This window comes from Astyanax mexicanus, chromosome 21 (assembly GCF_023375975.1).
Source record: "Astyanax mexicanus isolate ESR-SI-001 chromosome 21, AstMex3_surface, whole genome shotgun sequence".
Classification (NCBI taxonomy): domain Eukaryota; kingdom Metazoa; phylum Chordata; class Actinopteri; order Characiformes; family Acestrorhamphidae; genus Astyanax; species Astyanax mexicanus.
In genome coordinates, this window is record NC_064428.1 from 20,001,925 (window position 1) to 20,018,214 (window position 16,290).

The 16,290-nt window shown below is 37.0% G+C and overlaps 1 protein-coding gene across 1 annotated transcript; it reads right to left on the bottom strand.

Moving 5' to 3' along the window:
• Positions 1-1,543: 1,543 nt before the first annotated feature.
• LOC103026133 (interferon-induced GTP-binding protein Mx3) lies at positions 1,544-14,587 on the bottom strand. The gene is made up of 14 exons (XM_007254874.3): positions 14,437-14,587; positions 14,244-14,274; positions 13,106-13,314; positions 10,880-11,011; positions 10,634-10,788; positions 8,875-9,013; positions 8,215-8,413; positions 7,647-7,725; positions 7,399-7,521; positions 5,582-5,714; positions 4,858-5,016; positions 4,658-4,734; positions 3,437-3,691; positions 1,544-2,721 (listed from the first exon to the last, which is right to left on the bottom strand). Exons 2-14 carry the CDS (start codon positions 14,264-14,266, stop codon positions 2,497-2,499), a joined length of 1,908 nt encoding a protein of 635 aa, XP_007254936.3. The 5' UTR covers positions 14,267-14,274; positions 14,437-14,587; the 3' UTR covers positions 1,544-2,496.
• Positions 14,588-16,290: the final 1,703 nt, after the last annotated feature.

The window sequence follows — 16,290 nt, forward strand, 5'->3', positions numbered from 1 at the left end:
ACTAGAGTGGTATGAAAAAGTTTGGGCACCCCTCTTAATTGTCATGATTTTCCTTTATAAATCATTGGTTGTTCAGATCAGTATTGTCAATTAAATATATCATATAGCAGACGAACTCAGTGATATTTGAGAAGTGAAATGAAGTTTATATGATTTAGAGAAATTGAGCAATAATTCTTTAAACACAGTTTGGCAGGTGCATAAATTTGGGCAACTCAACAGAAAAATTACATCAATATTGAATAAATCCTCCTTTTGCAGAAATAACAGCCTCTAAACACTTACTTTAGCTTCCAATGAGAGTCTGGCTTCCGATTGGAGGTATTTTGGACCATTCTTCTTTACAAAACATCTACAGTTCAGTCACCACAGATTTTCAGTAACATTCAGGTCTGGGAACTGAGATGATCAAAGACAAAGGGGGTCTGCAACTGACACGTTACAGAACCAGGCTTTAAAATGCAGCCTAAAATTATTTATTTATCATAATTTGACTCAAGACTTATTTAGACCTTCCAGTTAGCTAGCTCACCGCTACCGTTCGTATGTTAGCTTGCCCGCCGCTAAAGTTAGCTAGCTCACCGCTAACCTTAGTTCTCTTTCCGGCAACTTAGCCAACTCGCCGGAGAGGTCAGTATGTTAGCTAGCTCAGTTTGTTTAACGTTTTTTTTTTTTTATTTAATGCATGTGTAGCCAGGTGGTGAATTGAGAACACACCTTTAAAATGTGTGTCTGTAACTTTAAGAAACACAATCAGAAGTGTTGTCACCCTGAGAGAGGAAAGGGAGGAGCTAAGAGCATGGCAGAGAAGGAGGCTCAAGCTGCAGTGAATGGTGGTGCTCCATTTTAGGATCCATCCAGAGCCATCCTAATGAAATAAGAGGTAAAAATCAGGAAATACTGAACAATATAAGGTTTAGTTGGCCTATAACAGTAGTAGATGCCTATATTGCCTTTCTAAACATGTATTTTGGATGAATCACAACCAGATGCGGGCAGATGGCATTGTTTCTGTGGGGTAGTGTGCTCCTCGTGTTCAAGCCTTGTATTTTTCTGGGTTACAGAAGCTGTTTATCCAAGTTCTCTTGATGAAATGCTCAAATCTTGTTGAGTAAAGCTGAGTAAATCGAGGTGAGCTTAAAAACAAATATAAAAAGAGCTCTGTTAATGGTATTAATGTGGTATTAATGTTATTTATCTATTTTCTGTAATTAGTGCCACTACCAAATACTGTGCTGTGTTCTAAGCTAGGGTTTTACAGTGTATATATTTTATTTTTATTGTTTTGAGTACAATTTAATCAGAATAAAATACCCGGAAAAAGTTCTTTTGTCATTTGGTGTGCGTCCTTTCCCCGGTGACACATGATTCCTTATGTGATCCTTCATAGTCTGGGGGATGATTAATTTAGAATGTAAAAAAAGAAAAACACTGAATGACAAGGTGTGTCCAAACCTTTGACTGATACTGTATACTTAAAGAAATGTACAGTATTGTGCAAAAGTTTTAGGCACCTGTGGGAATTTCAGTAAAGAAAAAGCTTAAGTAAGTGTTTATTAGCTCAGTAAAACACCAGCATTACAATAAATACAAACAGCAATTTTACAAAAAGTAACTGCTTTCCTTAAAGCATCTCCTAATCTCTTCTCATCTGAGTTTATTAGAGTTATTTCTAGTTCTCATCATATCAACACCTGGTTTGGTAAATTGGTAAATTTGGTAAACCAGGTGAGCTGCTGACCAAACTGAACTATATATAATAATATACACAGGCTGGCTGAGGAGCATACAGGAGAAATCTGTAATCTCTACACTTTGTTCTTCAGCTTATAACATATATAACATACTTAAAAAAGGGGAATTCCTTGCTATGTTTTAACTGTATGTATGTTTATTTGCATATATTCAAATCATATTTGGTGTTTTTTTCAGGTAAAAACACTCTTATTACTGAGATAAATGGATTGTAATTTGCTTCGGTGCCTAAAACTCTTGCACAGTACTGTATTACAATAATCTCATAATAAAAAGTTTGATTCATACAGTACTAGCAGTTCAGGTTGAATTTTGTCATCAAACTGTTGGTGTTCAATATCAGTGTGTGCTAGTGTCTATGTTACCTTCTGGCTCTTTTAGTAAGGTTACAGTCAGACATCAGTTAATAATTGCTCATCTGTCCAGTCATTCACTGATGTAAAACTGAATGTTGTGCTCCTCTTACACCCATTATCAGACCAGCTGCCCCACCCCCGTAATGATAACTTAAAAACCTGAATGCAGTAACTGCAGTGAAAGGAAATCTTATGGTTTAAAAAAACAATTTTCATTGTATGAAGAACACTATTTCAAATTGTAAAACGTAATAATAAGTATTCATTAATTTATGCATGAGTGATTTTACTTTGTTGCATCACCATAAAACAACATTCAATCTTCCTAAATTGTATTCTTTTGATACTCTGTCTATCTATCACTAATCTAAGTACTAACTTCCTGTTAGAAAGTGCTGCAGATTCTGGCCTGAGCTTCTTTTAGCCGTTGTAGACGCTGAAACAGTTCAGCCTTCTTGCGTCCTTTTTCTGATCCTTCGCTCAGTAGTTTCATGACATCTGCGCCATTCCTCAAGTCCATCATTTGATCACGCAACATTTTAGCTGCATCCTTCAGCATGAAGAGCTGGAGCAGCATTGGAAGATAGTCCGACAGTCTCTGGTAGGCAATCTGTAAATATCAAAGCATTGAGTTTTAATGGTGCCACAATGCTGTATATAATACTGTCAGAGCTGTGTGGAGCTACTCTGAGCTTGTTAATGGTGTAAAAATAGTGATTTATTTGCCTGTTCAGAGCATCAGCTAAATGAGCTGTATTGCAAAATGCTGGGGGAAAACACCAGTGGGCTATTTGAAAAAAGTTCATATTCATCACCATGTTTCACTACACCCTGAATTCATTCTTTCTCCTTTAGCAACTTCTTCAGCATTCTGAATGAAGATTTCTTTTTTTTAATAATTTTATTTCTATTTTTCCCATTTTCTTACCCAACCCACTCATTAGGACTCCTCCTATCTCTAGTGATGCCCCAACACACCAGGAGGGTGAAGACTAACACATGCTTCCTCCGATACATGTGAAGTCAGCCACCGCTTCTTTTCGAGCTGCTGCTGATGCAGCATTACCGAACAGACAGCACGCTCGGAGGAAAACGCAGCGGCTCGGTTTCGATAAATCAGCTCACAGATGCCCTGTGTTGCAGACATAACCTTGGGAGTGATGTGGGGAAAGAGCTCCATCTACCCACCCGGAAGGAGCAGGGCCAATTTTGCTCCCTCTGAGCCCGAAAGCTTGATGGCAAAGCTGCATGAGCGGGGGTTCAAACTGAATGAAGATTTCTAAACTGAAAGAAATACAGTATTCAGTAAACAATTTCAGACCAACCTCATAGTACAGGACCGTCTTTTCTGGGATGAGCTTTCTGCTATCAAGCGCCGCGCACCCGCTTGATGAAAAGATGCCGTCATCATCGTAGAAGGCTTCATCATTTAAATCCTCCTGACTTGAGAGTTTGGAGTTGCTGAGTTTCTGCTGTAAGATACTGTCCTGAGTGAAAACCAGCTGCTCCATTCGGATGAACTCTTTGATCCTGGTCTCCACCTGGGCTTCTTGTTTTGACTGAATATCATCAATCATTGTCTATGGAATACATTTCAAGAGTAAAAGCAGTTTAGAAGTTCAGAAAGGTAATGTATTTTATACTTTGTAAAAAAAAAACGTCCTGGGGATTATCAAAATGTTTGTTTGCAAATATGAGACAGGCCTGTATGTTAATTTTGGTCAGCAGTGTTTTTTACCTTTTTGCTCAGGCTCTTTTTTATTATTGAATCCTTAACAATGATCTTAACTGAGGCCTGCAATTCTTTAGAGGTTCTTTTGTGATCTCCTGGTTGAGTAGTCCATGCCCTTTGGGAGTAGTTTTGGTATGCCGGCTCTGATTCACTTTATATTTATGGCATATGTTGGATGTTGACAACATAACAGTCAGATATTTTGCTATAAAAAGTATGGAATGCTTTTACTTCCTTCGTATAGAAACCCAGCTGGCACACTTGACCTTCAACATTGACATGTGGTTGAAATATGGTTAAAGTAATGTTGTGTTTTTGAGATCAGATGTTCAGAGATCAGATTGGTAGTGGTGGGTAACTCTTTATACTTAGTTTTACTACAGTGATGTAAGATTATTGTTAACACTCTATTTACTAAAGGATTTTCTACTTTTAGCTACTTGTAATTCAAGTTTTTTGTTTGTAGTTGTATAGTTCCTATATCTCAGAGATGTAAATTCAAAAAGAGAGAGAATAAAAATAAAAATGTTTAAAATTGTATTTGTTTTCCCTCTTCCATACAGTTTTAAGCATCCTGAATGTGCCGAATGAGCTATGGTTTATTAAAGGTTGAACGTACGATGTTAAAACAATGTAGTCATATTAATGTTGATTCACTTTTCAAAATAAACACCAAATCCAATGTTGATTCAACTATATTATCTACTTTGAAATGCCAGCTGGGAAGTCATTTTAGTTACAGCTTTGATTACATTTTACACGTTGAAAAAACTACATTTTAGTTTAAAATGAATTCAATAAAAAAGTAACTTACCATGACTATGTATCTTAGATGAGGGTAGTTGTCAAATGACTTTTCACACACATTCTTAAACTCATCTTGAATGATCTCTGAAAAGAAAAATGAGCAAAATTAGTTGCCTGAAAATCCTGAAATTCTGTTGCATGGAATTATCTTAAGTCACCCAAGTTTTCTAATCAGAATTTTTCTCAGCGTGTTTTGATGTAACTCACCTCGGATGATCTTCAGCGTCTCCATCGCTGGTTCTTCAAGAGCCTTCACCTGATGTTTGACTAAAGACTCCAGAGAGGAGTAGTCACTGAACGTCAGCAGCTCCCGGCCACGGTGCAGATCATCATATTTATAGATCATTCTGTCAACGGCTTCTTTGACTGAATTCAGAACCAAGCAGAGAGCACAAGAGATAACTTATATATAGCATCTTTTATTATTGTATATTTTTCCCTTTTTCTTCCTAATTTTGCACGGCCCATTACCCAACCCACTTATTAGGACTCCCCCTATCACTAGTGATGCCCCAACACACCAGGAGGGTGAAGACTAACACATGCCTCCTCCGACTTTTCGAGCTGCTGCTGATGCAGCATTGCCGAGTAGCATCATAGCGCGCTTGGAGGAAAGCACAATGTCTCGGTTCTGATACATCAGCTCACAGACACCTTGTGCTGCAGACATCACCCTTTAGTGATGTGGGGAGAGAGCGCCATCTACCCACCTGTAGGGAGCAGGGCCAATTCTGCTCCCTCTGAGCGCCGGCAGCTGATGGCAAAGCTGCATGAGCGGGGGTTCGAACATGTGACCTCCCGCTCATAGTGGCAGCGCTTTAGACTGCTGGACCACTCTGTGCCCCATATATAGCATCTTTAAAGCAACAATAATAAGTGTAATAGAACTAAAGCTGATTGAGGGAAACACTGTTTGAATGATTCCTCTTACATGATATCTGGCTGCTTCTAAGATATCCATCCCACTGTTTGAAGACTGGGCGCAGCAGAGCATATAAGTTCTTGTGCTGAGAGTCCCCTGATCTCGCCAGTTCATGGATATTATCACTGAACTCATTAATAACCTGAATAAGAGAAAAGAAGAAAGAAATTGTATGGAAACAATGCAACTGAAAAACATTTTTACACAGATTTATTTCACATATTTTCTAATTTTCTCCTAAATTTAGCTAGGCCAACCGAGTCTCAAGCAGCTGTGGTGGGTAAGCGATGCAACAACACCAGGAGGGTGAAGACTAGCACATGCCTCCTCTGATACATGTGAATTCAGCCACCGCCTCTTTTTGAACTGCTGTTGATGCAGCATTGCTGAGTAGCATCACAGTGCACTCTAAAGAAAGGGCAGCAACTCGGTTCTGATACATCAGCTCACAGACGCCTTGTGCTGAGCGGCATCGCCCTAGGAGTGATGAGGGAAAAGAGCGCCATCTACCCACACAGAAAGAAGCAAGGCCAGATGCTACAGACCTGGGTTTATGATGGGGCCTTGTGGGCCCTAAATTGGTGATCAATATATGCTATATTACCTTTATAATAATATATTTGGATAAAAAGTCTAGAGTTCACTAAGATAAAAAGTCTAGAGTTCACTAAGTTCTGCTAAAACAGGTGTCTGACCCTTTCTCTGAGGCCTGTACAGTCTGTACCAAGGCGTGAGGTGCTGGTCGAGGCGACCTTGGGCTTTGTCTGACTTCGGCTGAAAAAGCCCAGACGTTGCGCAAGATCAGCTTTCTCTCACAAGAAGAGTGCCCAAGTGAAGGAAAGGTGGAGCTTAAAGCCCCCACCTTTGTTCACCCAAATACTGTATAAAAGTGTGTGTATTCCTCTGTATTATCAGAACACTGAAGCTTCCTGACACTACCTGGCTGACTTCAAGAACAATAAAAGATCAACTTAGAACTTCGGAAAGACTCGTCTTCTCCTTTCTTTAAACTTGAGGCACTCGTCTGTTTTTATCTTCTTTCTTTTGAACTTAAAACTTTTGTAGTGATGCATGACTAGATAAGTTTTAGAGCTCATTTTAGCTAGCCCAGGCTTCCCTTTCTGGGAGGCCTAGAAGAGTCGTGAAATATCCGCGACAGCCTTCGCCAAAGACTATCGAGATTAAAACTTGTCTTAATGCACATTTGTGTCTTTTTTTTCGAGAACATATCTTTTTAGTAGTTTAATGACTACTGCTTTAGTAGTCCACTGACAGTGCTGCATGGCTCATTGAAGCTGCTTTTTTATTTTCCAGGATTTTGTTACTGCATTTCACCTGTCACACCTTTAATTCTTTCTCTTCACTGCTGAAAATGGGACCTACTCCATTTTTAAACTGAGCTTAAGTTGTTGCCATGTGGGTTAGCCAGATGTCTTCCTGCGCCAGTTGTCTCCAGTTTCCAAAAGTCTTTTGAAGGCGTAGGAAACTCTTTATTATATTAAACGACTAAAACAGCCATGGCAGTGTACTGTTAACTGTTGTATCATTTAAGGTAAATGCTTTTTGTACAATTTCAGGTTACTCACTGGTGCTAAAAAACGCTTAAATGGCAAAAATAAACTGAAGACGAACTTTTGACCTGTAGTGTATATTGTATGCATTTCTAATTACAAGATTGTTCTATGAAAATGTAATTTACTTGCTCTAATTTTATTGGTAAATAATTTTGCGTCATTAAAATATCATCTAATAAAAAATATTAGATCAGAAGGTATAGACAATATATTTTTTATATTATGGAAAGTTTTTTTTCAGATATAGGTTACCTGACTCAAGTACGGTCCCATCATATTATGGTCTATTGGTGGACCCTCCTGATACTTCTTTAGCTCTGCTTGCACCTGAGAAAGGATGCTCTGAACCTGGTCTGTCAGGTGTGGAAGTGATTTCTGTAGGATAGATAGGAACATTCTGTTTAGAACAGCATTATTTCACAATAGTTTTTAAGTCAAACAGTAGAATAAACTTAGGGCTGTGTAGATATGTAGTTGTGAACCATCAGCACGTATCTTACCTTAATGTGGGCAACCAAGTCTACGGTCAACTTTCTTGCCAAGCACTCAGTGGTGGCTTTATCTTCATCCAAAAGCGAGCTATAAATAAATGGTTAGTTTGGTTACAATACAGTGTAAGTTTTAATGCAGTATATGTATTAAGTAGAAAGACATGTTTGGGCAGAGAAAGAATGGGAGTGAATAGGATGAATGAATCTATCTATCTATCGTTCTAGCTATCATTCTACCTATCGTTTTACATATTATCCTATCATTCTCTCATTCTATCTACTGTTCCACTTATTGTTCTATCATTCTATCAATGAATCATTCTATGAATGTGTAGATATCTATCTATCTATCTATCTATCATCGTCCTATCTTCCTTTCTATCGTTATACGTATTATTCTTTCATTCTCTCATTCTATGAATGTGTTTATTGTTCTATCATTCTTTCTATCATTCTATCTTTCATTCTATGAATGTGAAGATAGAATCGATCAGTCTATCTATCGTTCAACGTACCATTCTATCAATCTACTTATTGTTTTATCATTCTTTCTATTGTTCATCCGCTATTAACTTACCTGAAACATCGGTGTTTCCTGAAGAAATCTTTCTCAATTTGCATGGCTTCACTCAGAGAGATCTTATCATTAATATCCTGTTGACCTCGGCATCGTACAATGATGTACCCTTTACTGAGCGGAATGACTTTGCCCTGGACAATCTTTAAAACGTCCCCTTCTGCTCCTCTGTCGATCAAATCTGGTTTTGTAAGGATGGCTGTGAACAGATACCAGAAAAATTACAATTCAAATACAATACAAGAAAATGTGAAATAAATACAAGATAATACACTTATTGACGAAATATAACATTTGATGGAACAATGAATTCTGAATTACACCAGAGAATTCTAAAGCAAAATGTTTGAACATCCGTCCATAACCTGAATCTCAAAAGAAGATGGGTCATGCAGCAAGACAGTGACCCTAAGCACACAAGTCGCTCTATTTGTTTAATTGGGCTTTCTTTATTTACATTAAGGACTTAAAAATCATCATGCATAAATCTAGCAAATTCTATAGGGTTCACAAACTTTCAAGCACCAGTGTATAATTATTCGTGTACATATATTATATAATTACATTACAACTCATTTTTTTCTTTATGAAATGAGTGTATATACTGCGCATAAATGAAATCATACATTACATTTTTAAAAACAGAGATTTTACATGTACCAAGAGTTCTGCTTCCATGAGGATCCACTTCCTGTGCCATTCTCAGGGCCTCAGTTGTGGCTATGTCAACGTTACAAGGGACCACAACCAAATTGATGGTTTCATCTTTGGTGATGTATTTCAAAATAAGACTGCGGATCTAGAAATATGAAAAAATAGAATTGTGTAGGTAATGCAGTGATCAGTTAATGTTTTCTTTGTATAATTGATTTCTTATTATATCACAATCCCATTTTCTCTCCAATTTAGAAGGTCAATTACATCTTCATTCAGTAGGACTGCCTCTATTTCTAATAATGTTCCTAACTCTAGCCCATGCCTCCTCCAATACATGTTTAACCAGATACCACCTCTTTCCAACTGCTGTTGATGTAGCATTATCGGGTAGCCACTCAAAGGAAAGCACAGCTACCCATCTCTATTGCATAAGCTAAAAGAGACATGTAGTGACTGACATCACCATTGGGAGTGAAATGGGGAGAGATCACCATCTACCCACCCAGACAGAACAAGGTCAGTTGTGCTCTCTCAGACTCTGGCTGCTGATGGCAAGCAGCTGGAACCGGGATTTAAACAGGCAATTCTCAGATCATAATGGATGGGCCTTAGACCACTGGACCACTCCAGTCCACTTTACACTTACACGTTACACTTTAATGATATTTTTATGTATACAATTAGGCCTGTCATGAAAATTACTTTATAAATTTATCGTACAATACATACACGTGACCTCAATAATATTTGACAATGGCGATATTGTCTATATTGTGTTTATTTGTATGTTTGTTTACATAACAGTGAACATTTTAGACAGTCATGTAATGACCAACGCTTCAATACCTGTGACTCAGTAGGTTAAGAAAAATATATATATATTACCCAAACTATGATTAATTAAAATATTGTTGTCTTTAAAAGGGTATGAGTCAGACAGGCCTAGATACAATGAAAATTTAAAAAACTACACTGTACACTCTTAAAAATACAGATGGGTTTTGTGCACAGTGCCACACAGGCATGGTTTTCCAAGTGAGTTCTACAGTCATGAAGAGTCAGGGTGATGCTTTGTTTTTTGAACCTACATTAGCCAAATAAAACACAACACATGATTCATCCCATCACTGCAGTCATCACTTGTATGGACAAACCAAAAGACTGTAAAAAAGATGGACGCTGTGTCGCCGTTCCCATATATTCAATGAAAATGAAGCCAAATCTTCCGCCATGTTGGCGATTCTGAAACCCGAGTCTGCACAGTAGAGGCCAGAGGAGGGAGAAAGACTGTGGAGAGACAGCCTACTCATTTAAATAACCCCGCCCCTGAGGGCTGCCTCCACAGAGCTACACACAGTCTGTGGTCCCGCCCATACAGTCACTGGTCCCACCCCGGCTAGGTGTAACCCAACCCTTTTACAATAACCACACCTTTTTGAATAGAGCTGAATAACGTTTAAAAAACTAATTCTGTGGGTATATACAAATTAGACAATATAAGCAGAGGTTACACTAGCTGTTGCATATAATAAATAATGGAGGTATAATTACAGTATACTGGAAAAAAAAATGTGATTAAAATTTGTCTGTTTTGTCATTGAAACCTATGGGGATGGGTGGAGTTACACAGCTTTCTGCAACCGAACAGCAGGGGGCGCCCGACCTGTGGTGGCTTCACTTTTGAGAGACGTATTGGGACACCTGCACATTCATTTTCTTCGTTCGTATAAAATATATTTGCTATTATTATTCTTCTGCTCACCTGGTCACCAATATCATCTGGCTGGCCTTTCACTGGCACTCGTGTAATTCCAGGGAGGTCGATCAGAGTGAGGTCACACACCTCAGAGGACGATATTTCCAAAGAGATCAATTCATGGCAGATCCCCACCCCGTTTCCAGCCAGAACATCCTGTGCTGTTTCACAGAACGTAGAGAAGAAACTCAAATAGCAGACTTTGTAGAACATAGACCTGGATATGAGTTATGATTAAAAAAATACACTCGCCTCTTCTAACCAGACTCTCCACCTGTGACGGATCATAGAACGTTTCTGAGTGACCTTTGTAGGAGATCTTTCCCTCCCATTGCCCTTGTTTCTTCCGCAGTTTTAACTCCAGAGGACAGCGAGTGACGATGCCTATGGGGTGAATTGGTTGAGTAGGTGAGTTACTAAATGACCAGAGAAATGGACAATAGAGTTATTTCAGTCATTTGTGAAGTCAAAAATAATAATTCATAAGCCTAATAATTCATGTATAATTGAAATGCAATTAAACTTTAAACCTCAGCTTAATTAGCTAAAAATTGCACTTTAATTCAGTGACAAAAACAGCTCAACAGTGATTGGTGCCAGACATCCTGCAGCAACATGTGTTGGCGGGGCTTCATGTCTTCAATCCACAACCCGAAGATTCCAAAGACATTAGCTAAACACAATTCTATTTTTATTTTTCAAATTTCATATCAATAAATTATTCTTCAGCCATTTTATTTTTCAGTTTAATTAATTAATCATATTTAATTGTGGAGAATTTCTATTGGTCCATTCATTTAGAAATTTGACACACAGTAAAGGACAGTTTGTGTGTTCTAATTATATTGTAAACAAAAAACAACAAAAATGGAGATACTTGCTTTTTATTGGACAATATGCAAAGTTAACTTTCTGATTTAACAGTATATGGAATTAAGCCTGTACCGTAGACATAGGAAAGTGTACATTTCTACAAACTATTTTAGTTGAATAACCCCAAATTTGCGCTTGGCCCAGCGTGGAAATAGTTCCATTTTTGTTTAATAAGTTAATTTATGTTTGTTTGAAAATACAGGAAATACAGTTTGTCAGAATCTACAGGATGAATTGCTCATATATGGGACACTCCCTAATGTGAGACACATTTATTATAGCTTTATTTGCTCTAGGTCTTCCTCAAATAATTAAAAGGTTAATAAAACAATAAAGCAATGGGTGTGATGACCTGTAATCAGAATAATCACATGACGTCTCAAATGTTCAACCTTAGATGAGGGCAGAGCAAATATTATTCAGATTATAAAGGAACATATAAGGAATCATGTAGTTAACTTAAAAGAGTTAAACAAAACAAAATGTATTCTGATGAAATTGTCCTGTGCAACAGTGCAGTCTTTGGGACTGCACTGAGGATACTTTTTTTTTAAATCAGACCTTAATTTCTTTTAAAAAAATCCTTTACTTAGTTGAGTAGTTCTTGCCATAATCTGGATTAGAACATTACTCAAATAGGGCTATTCACTGTATCTCACCAACTCCAAGAAGCAAGAAATTCACATAAAATTAACTCTTGACAAGCTCAGCACAGCTGTTAACTGAAAGCTTGAATTCCAGGTAACTCTACCGCATAAAACATTTTTGGTTAGTTAATAATTCCATATGTTTTTTTTCATAGTTTAAATGACTTTATGTTGTATCCAATCCTGTGTTTTATTGTGATTAGTTACAGAATGTTGTTGTAATTAACATTTTTTGCAACTGACACCTCTAATGTAAATATAATTCCATTTTGCCAATCCTACATACACATTTGAATATCCATTGTTAAAAACATCAGTCTTAAGAAGAAGAAAATGTGTGATTAATCCCGATTAATCATAAAGCATTGTTTTGATAAATCTGATTATTATTTGATCAGCTGATACAACTAAATATGATGCAGATTTAAATAAACTACATGTGTTAATAACGGACACATTTTTCAACGTGGAAAAAGTTTGGCAGGCATAAAGTGTGACCACGCCCAAAACAATGATACGTGCGCAATTTAAAAAAATACCCAAGATGAAAATGTATGACAGCTCAAAGAGCAATTAAAACGTTATTTGTAAAACTTTTACTAAACTTATGCTAGAACATGTAGCTTTTTTTGTTTTTGTACTTCCTGTGTAATCATTAAATAATTTAAGTTTGTTTATTTTTACAGTGTGTCTAAAACTTCACATTACCACTATCAAACTATAACCAAAAAAGAATGATGCTCTGTATTTGTAAAACAGAACTGAGGTGCTGGAAGTGCTATAAATAAAACAAAGCACACTCAAATCCATGCAAAAATTATTTAAAGTCAGAAACCTTCTTCACACACAGAGAAATAACCTGTCATTTTACATATCTAAACCTTGAAGAGGGTCTCTTACCATCAGTCTTTTAAAAAGCACATTTTTATCACATGGTTTTACGAAAAAGCTAATTTACCACTGCCTCTCGGTAGAGCCACCCCAGAAATGGCCTCTAGGACGGAGCTTTTTCCAGAACTCTGATCTCCAACTACAGCGATGGAGGGCAGATTTAGGTCCTTGTCGATGCCAAGCACCCTCAGAGAGTCGATCAACTCGATAAAAGGCCGAACTTCATTCTGCAAGTGGCTCTGGAACGTGACATCTCTTTCTGACGAGTGTTTTTTGCTTAAAAAAGTGAGAAACAAAAGTTACTCCTAGTTATAAAAAAACAGTGGTGGACAAAATGCAGACAATTGTGCATTGCTTCAAGCTTCTTTCATCTTTATGAAACATGTTATGTTTTTGCACTAATAAGCCAAAGGTAACAACAAAATTCCCATAATGTAGAGGAGTACAAAGCATGATATATATATAGCTTTGAAATTGTAGTGGAATTAAAGTAAGAAAGCCACCAAAGATTAAAATACATCAGAAAAAAAGAAACTCTAAAGACATATTTCTCCAAATCGGTGCATTTTTTGTGTTCCCAAGAAATTACATAAATGTGCACACAAAAAAACTTTCAGTCCTGTTACTCAAAACATAAAAAGTAACAGGAATGAGTGCCAGTAACAGGGGCAAGTTCCTGTAACAGGATTCAGTACTGGCTCCAGTGATAGGAGTGAGTGCCAGTAATAAGAGTGAGTTCCAGTAACAAGGATGAGTGCCAGTAACAGGAGTGAGTGCCAGTAACAGGAGTGAGTTCCAGTAACAGGAGTGAGTGCCAGTAACAGGAGTGAGTTCCAGTAACAGGGATGAGTGCCAGTAACAGGAGTGAGTGCCAGTAACAGGAGTGAGTGTCAGAAACAGGACTGAGTACTGTCCCCTGGTTTATTGGTTAACCACTTTTTTCCAATTCTGTTTAAATGTGCACACAAAAACTTATACCTCCTACTTTCAACTTAAAATTAAAGGAATTTGTGGACATGCTTTCAAATGTGCTTTTTAAATGTCATATGAGATTTGGTAACAGGACTGAGAAAAATGTAACCGTTCAGATTAGAACCTGAATTTGACCAGTACATGTTTTGAATAGTTTAATAATACCAATAGTTAAATATTATTATTAAATATTACTTTCCATTATTAAAACTACAACTATGATTACTGCTTACCTTCCCTCCAAGTCCCCATCCATTGTTTTATCTGTAAATGAAAGGATGAATGAAAAATTGGTATTGTCCAAAATCCTAAAGTTTTTTTGTATAAATAACACAGTTTGATTAGCACAAATTTAAGGAAAACTTAGGAAAAAATGAATGTTATGAAATATATCATGCTAGAAAAAAAGATTGATTGATTACTTACTCTATCAATTTACCAAATTGTAGACCACCAGCTTCGGCAAACATGCAACACAAACAACAAAGCAAAGTGTATGTAATATATCCTTTTCTTTGTCCAGCTGTAAAGTGAGTCCTCTATTTCTAACTGTACAATTTACTGTTTGCACCTGACATAGACAAGACCAAGGTTCATCAAGCATGTTCAGGTTAAACATTGATATTGATAAAAGACAAAAGAAAAAAAACAAAGGGTCATTTACTGGCAGTGTAGTCATATTTGTGACCTAGTTTCCTTGTTTAGATAAGTTTCGATATAAAAAAATGAAAGTGTAAGTAGGCTAATGTATGATTTTATTTATGGATAATAATAATGTTTACAATGTATTTATGATCTGTAGGGTTTTAGAACAGAAATGTTGCATTGCCCTATTATGTATTGCTAATTATCTGTCCAACCATTAGTATTTGTGAAAATGAAGAATCTTAAAAAAAACTTGAATCTGCTGTGTGGGATCATTTTGAACTTGAGGGCAAACACATAAAGTGCCTTTTTCCCACCAGATGTCACTGTGGTGGGTGAAGTTTGCATGTCTCACAAAATTCAATCTTTTTCCAAATTAATTGGTTTCTTTGATTTGATCTCCAAAAAGCCCCACGTTTGCCATCCAGGATGAACCGAAACAATACTCAGCAAGAAAGAATAGAAACAGTATATAGGGCAGGTTTATATTGTATATATACAGAACAGGTGCAAACAATCTAAGAGTCAGGTGATCTGGATCTGAGTAGTGGCATGTGATCATGAACGGGTGTGAGATCAGACTATGGTGAATTCTGAACAGTAGAGTTCATAGGCAAGAGTTTGTTTCTAGACACATGCATCGAAGATTTCAGTAATGTGCTCTATTTAGAGCAGCCATGATACAGTTGAACTGATAAAAGATAACCTTGCTGTACCACCCACCGCCAACAACTGTTTGTGTTGTTTCTTCGAATATACATATACCTTTATGCTACCTTTAAGTCCTCCTCTGAAATTCCTGCTTATGAGGTTGGAGGTCCTATTTACGGCTTGACATGCTTTCAAGTGTTTTTTGGTCGGGTGCCATTGGACAACATTAGGAAAATCCTTTTGTTTATACTATTGATCTATTACCATAAAGAACAGGAGGTATGTTTTGCCCAACTCAAAGAGAATGAAGCGAATAAGACACGCATTAGGTCAGTGATGTTTTTATCCCATTAGAACTATAGAATTATACTAGACTTTAAATTTTTTTTTTCACATATTGCTATTGATTTTATTAGTTAGCTAATAACAACCTGCAGGTGTCCAAGTGTAAGCAGTTTATAATAGGAACTGCCTGCATCAATTTATTGAAAGCTTGTTACGGACACGCCCCCAACTGGAAAAATCGGTTACTGAAAATAAATACAAGTTTGTGGTGCTCTCATCTTGTAAATACGATATTTCTGACATGACACGGCAGCATTAGGTGCATTCAAAATTACCCGGTAAAGTTGTTTTCTTGCAATGAAAATGAAAATGATTGTTATGTAATTTTAATTGTTTTTCTTAAAAAACAAACAAACATTTAATTAATATCATGCATATGTATGTCTTCATTTTTACCTCAGAAATTAATGCATGAGAGAGAGAGAGAGAGACAGACAGACAGACAGACAGACAGACAGATAGATAGATAGATAGATAGTAGGGATGCAACGGTACAATGTGGACACGGTTCGGTTCGTATCGCGGTTCTTGGGCCAGGGTTCGGTTCGATTTCGATATATATTAATATTATCTAGCTCCAACATGAATTACATTTTTAGCCCTTTCTATATTTTAAATCAACAATGTGCTTCTACTCAC

What these genes read in the sequence shown, in the direction of transcription:
- LOC103026133 (XM_007254874.3), bottom strand. Translation starts at nt 14,266, where the DNA reads ATGGATGGGGACTTGGAGGGAAG. An exon ending in GGAGAGTCTGGTTAGAAGAG is followed by an intron (nt 10,789 to 10,879) that starts GCGAGTGTATTT and finishes TCTGTGAAACAG; the next exon opens with CACAGGATGTTCTGGCTGGA. An exon ending in GACGCTGAAGATCATCCGAG is followed by an intron (nt 4,735 to 4,857) that starts GTGAGTTACATC and finishes TTTTCTTTTCAG; the next exon opens with AGATCATTCAAGATGAGTTT.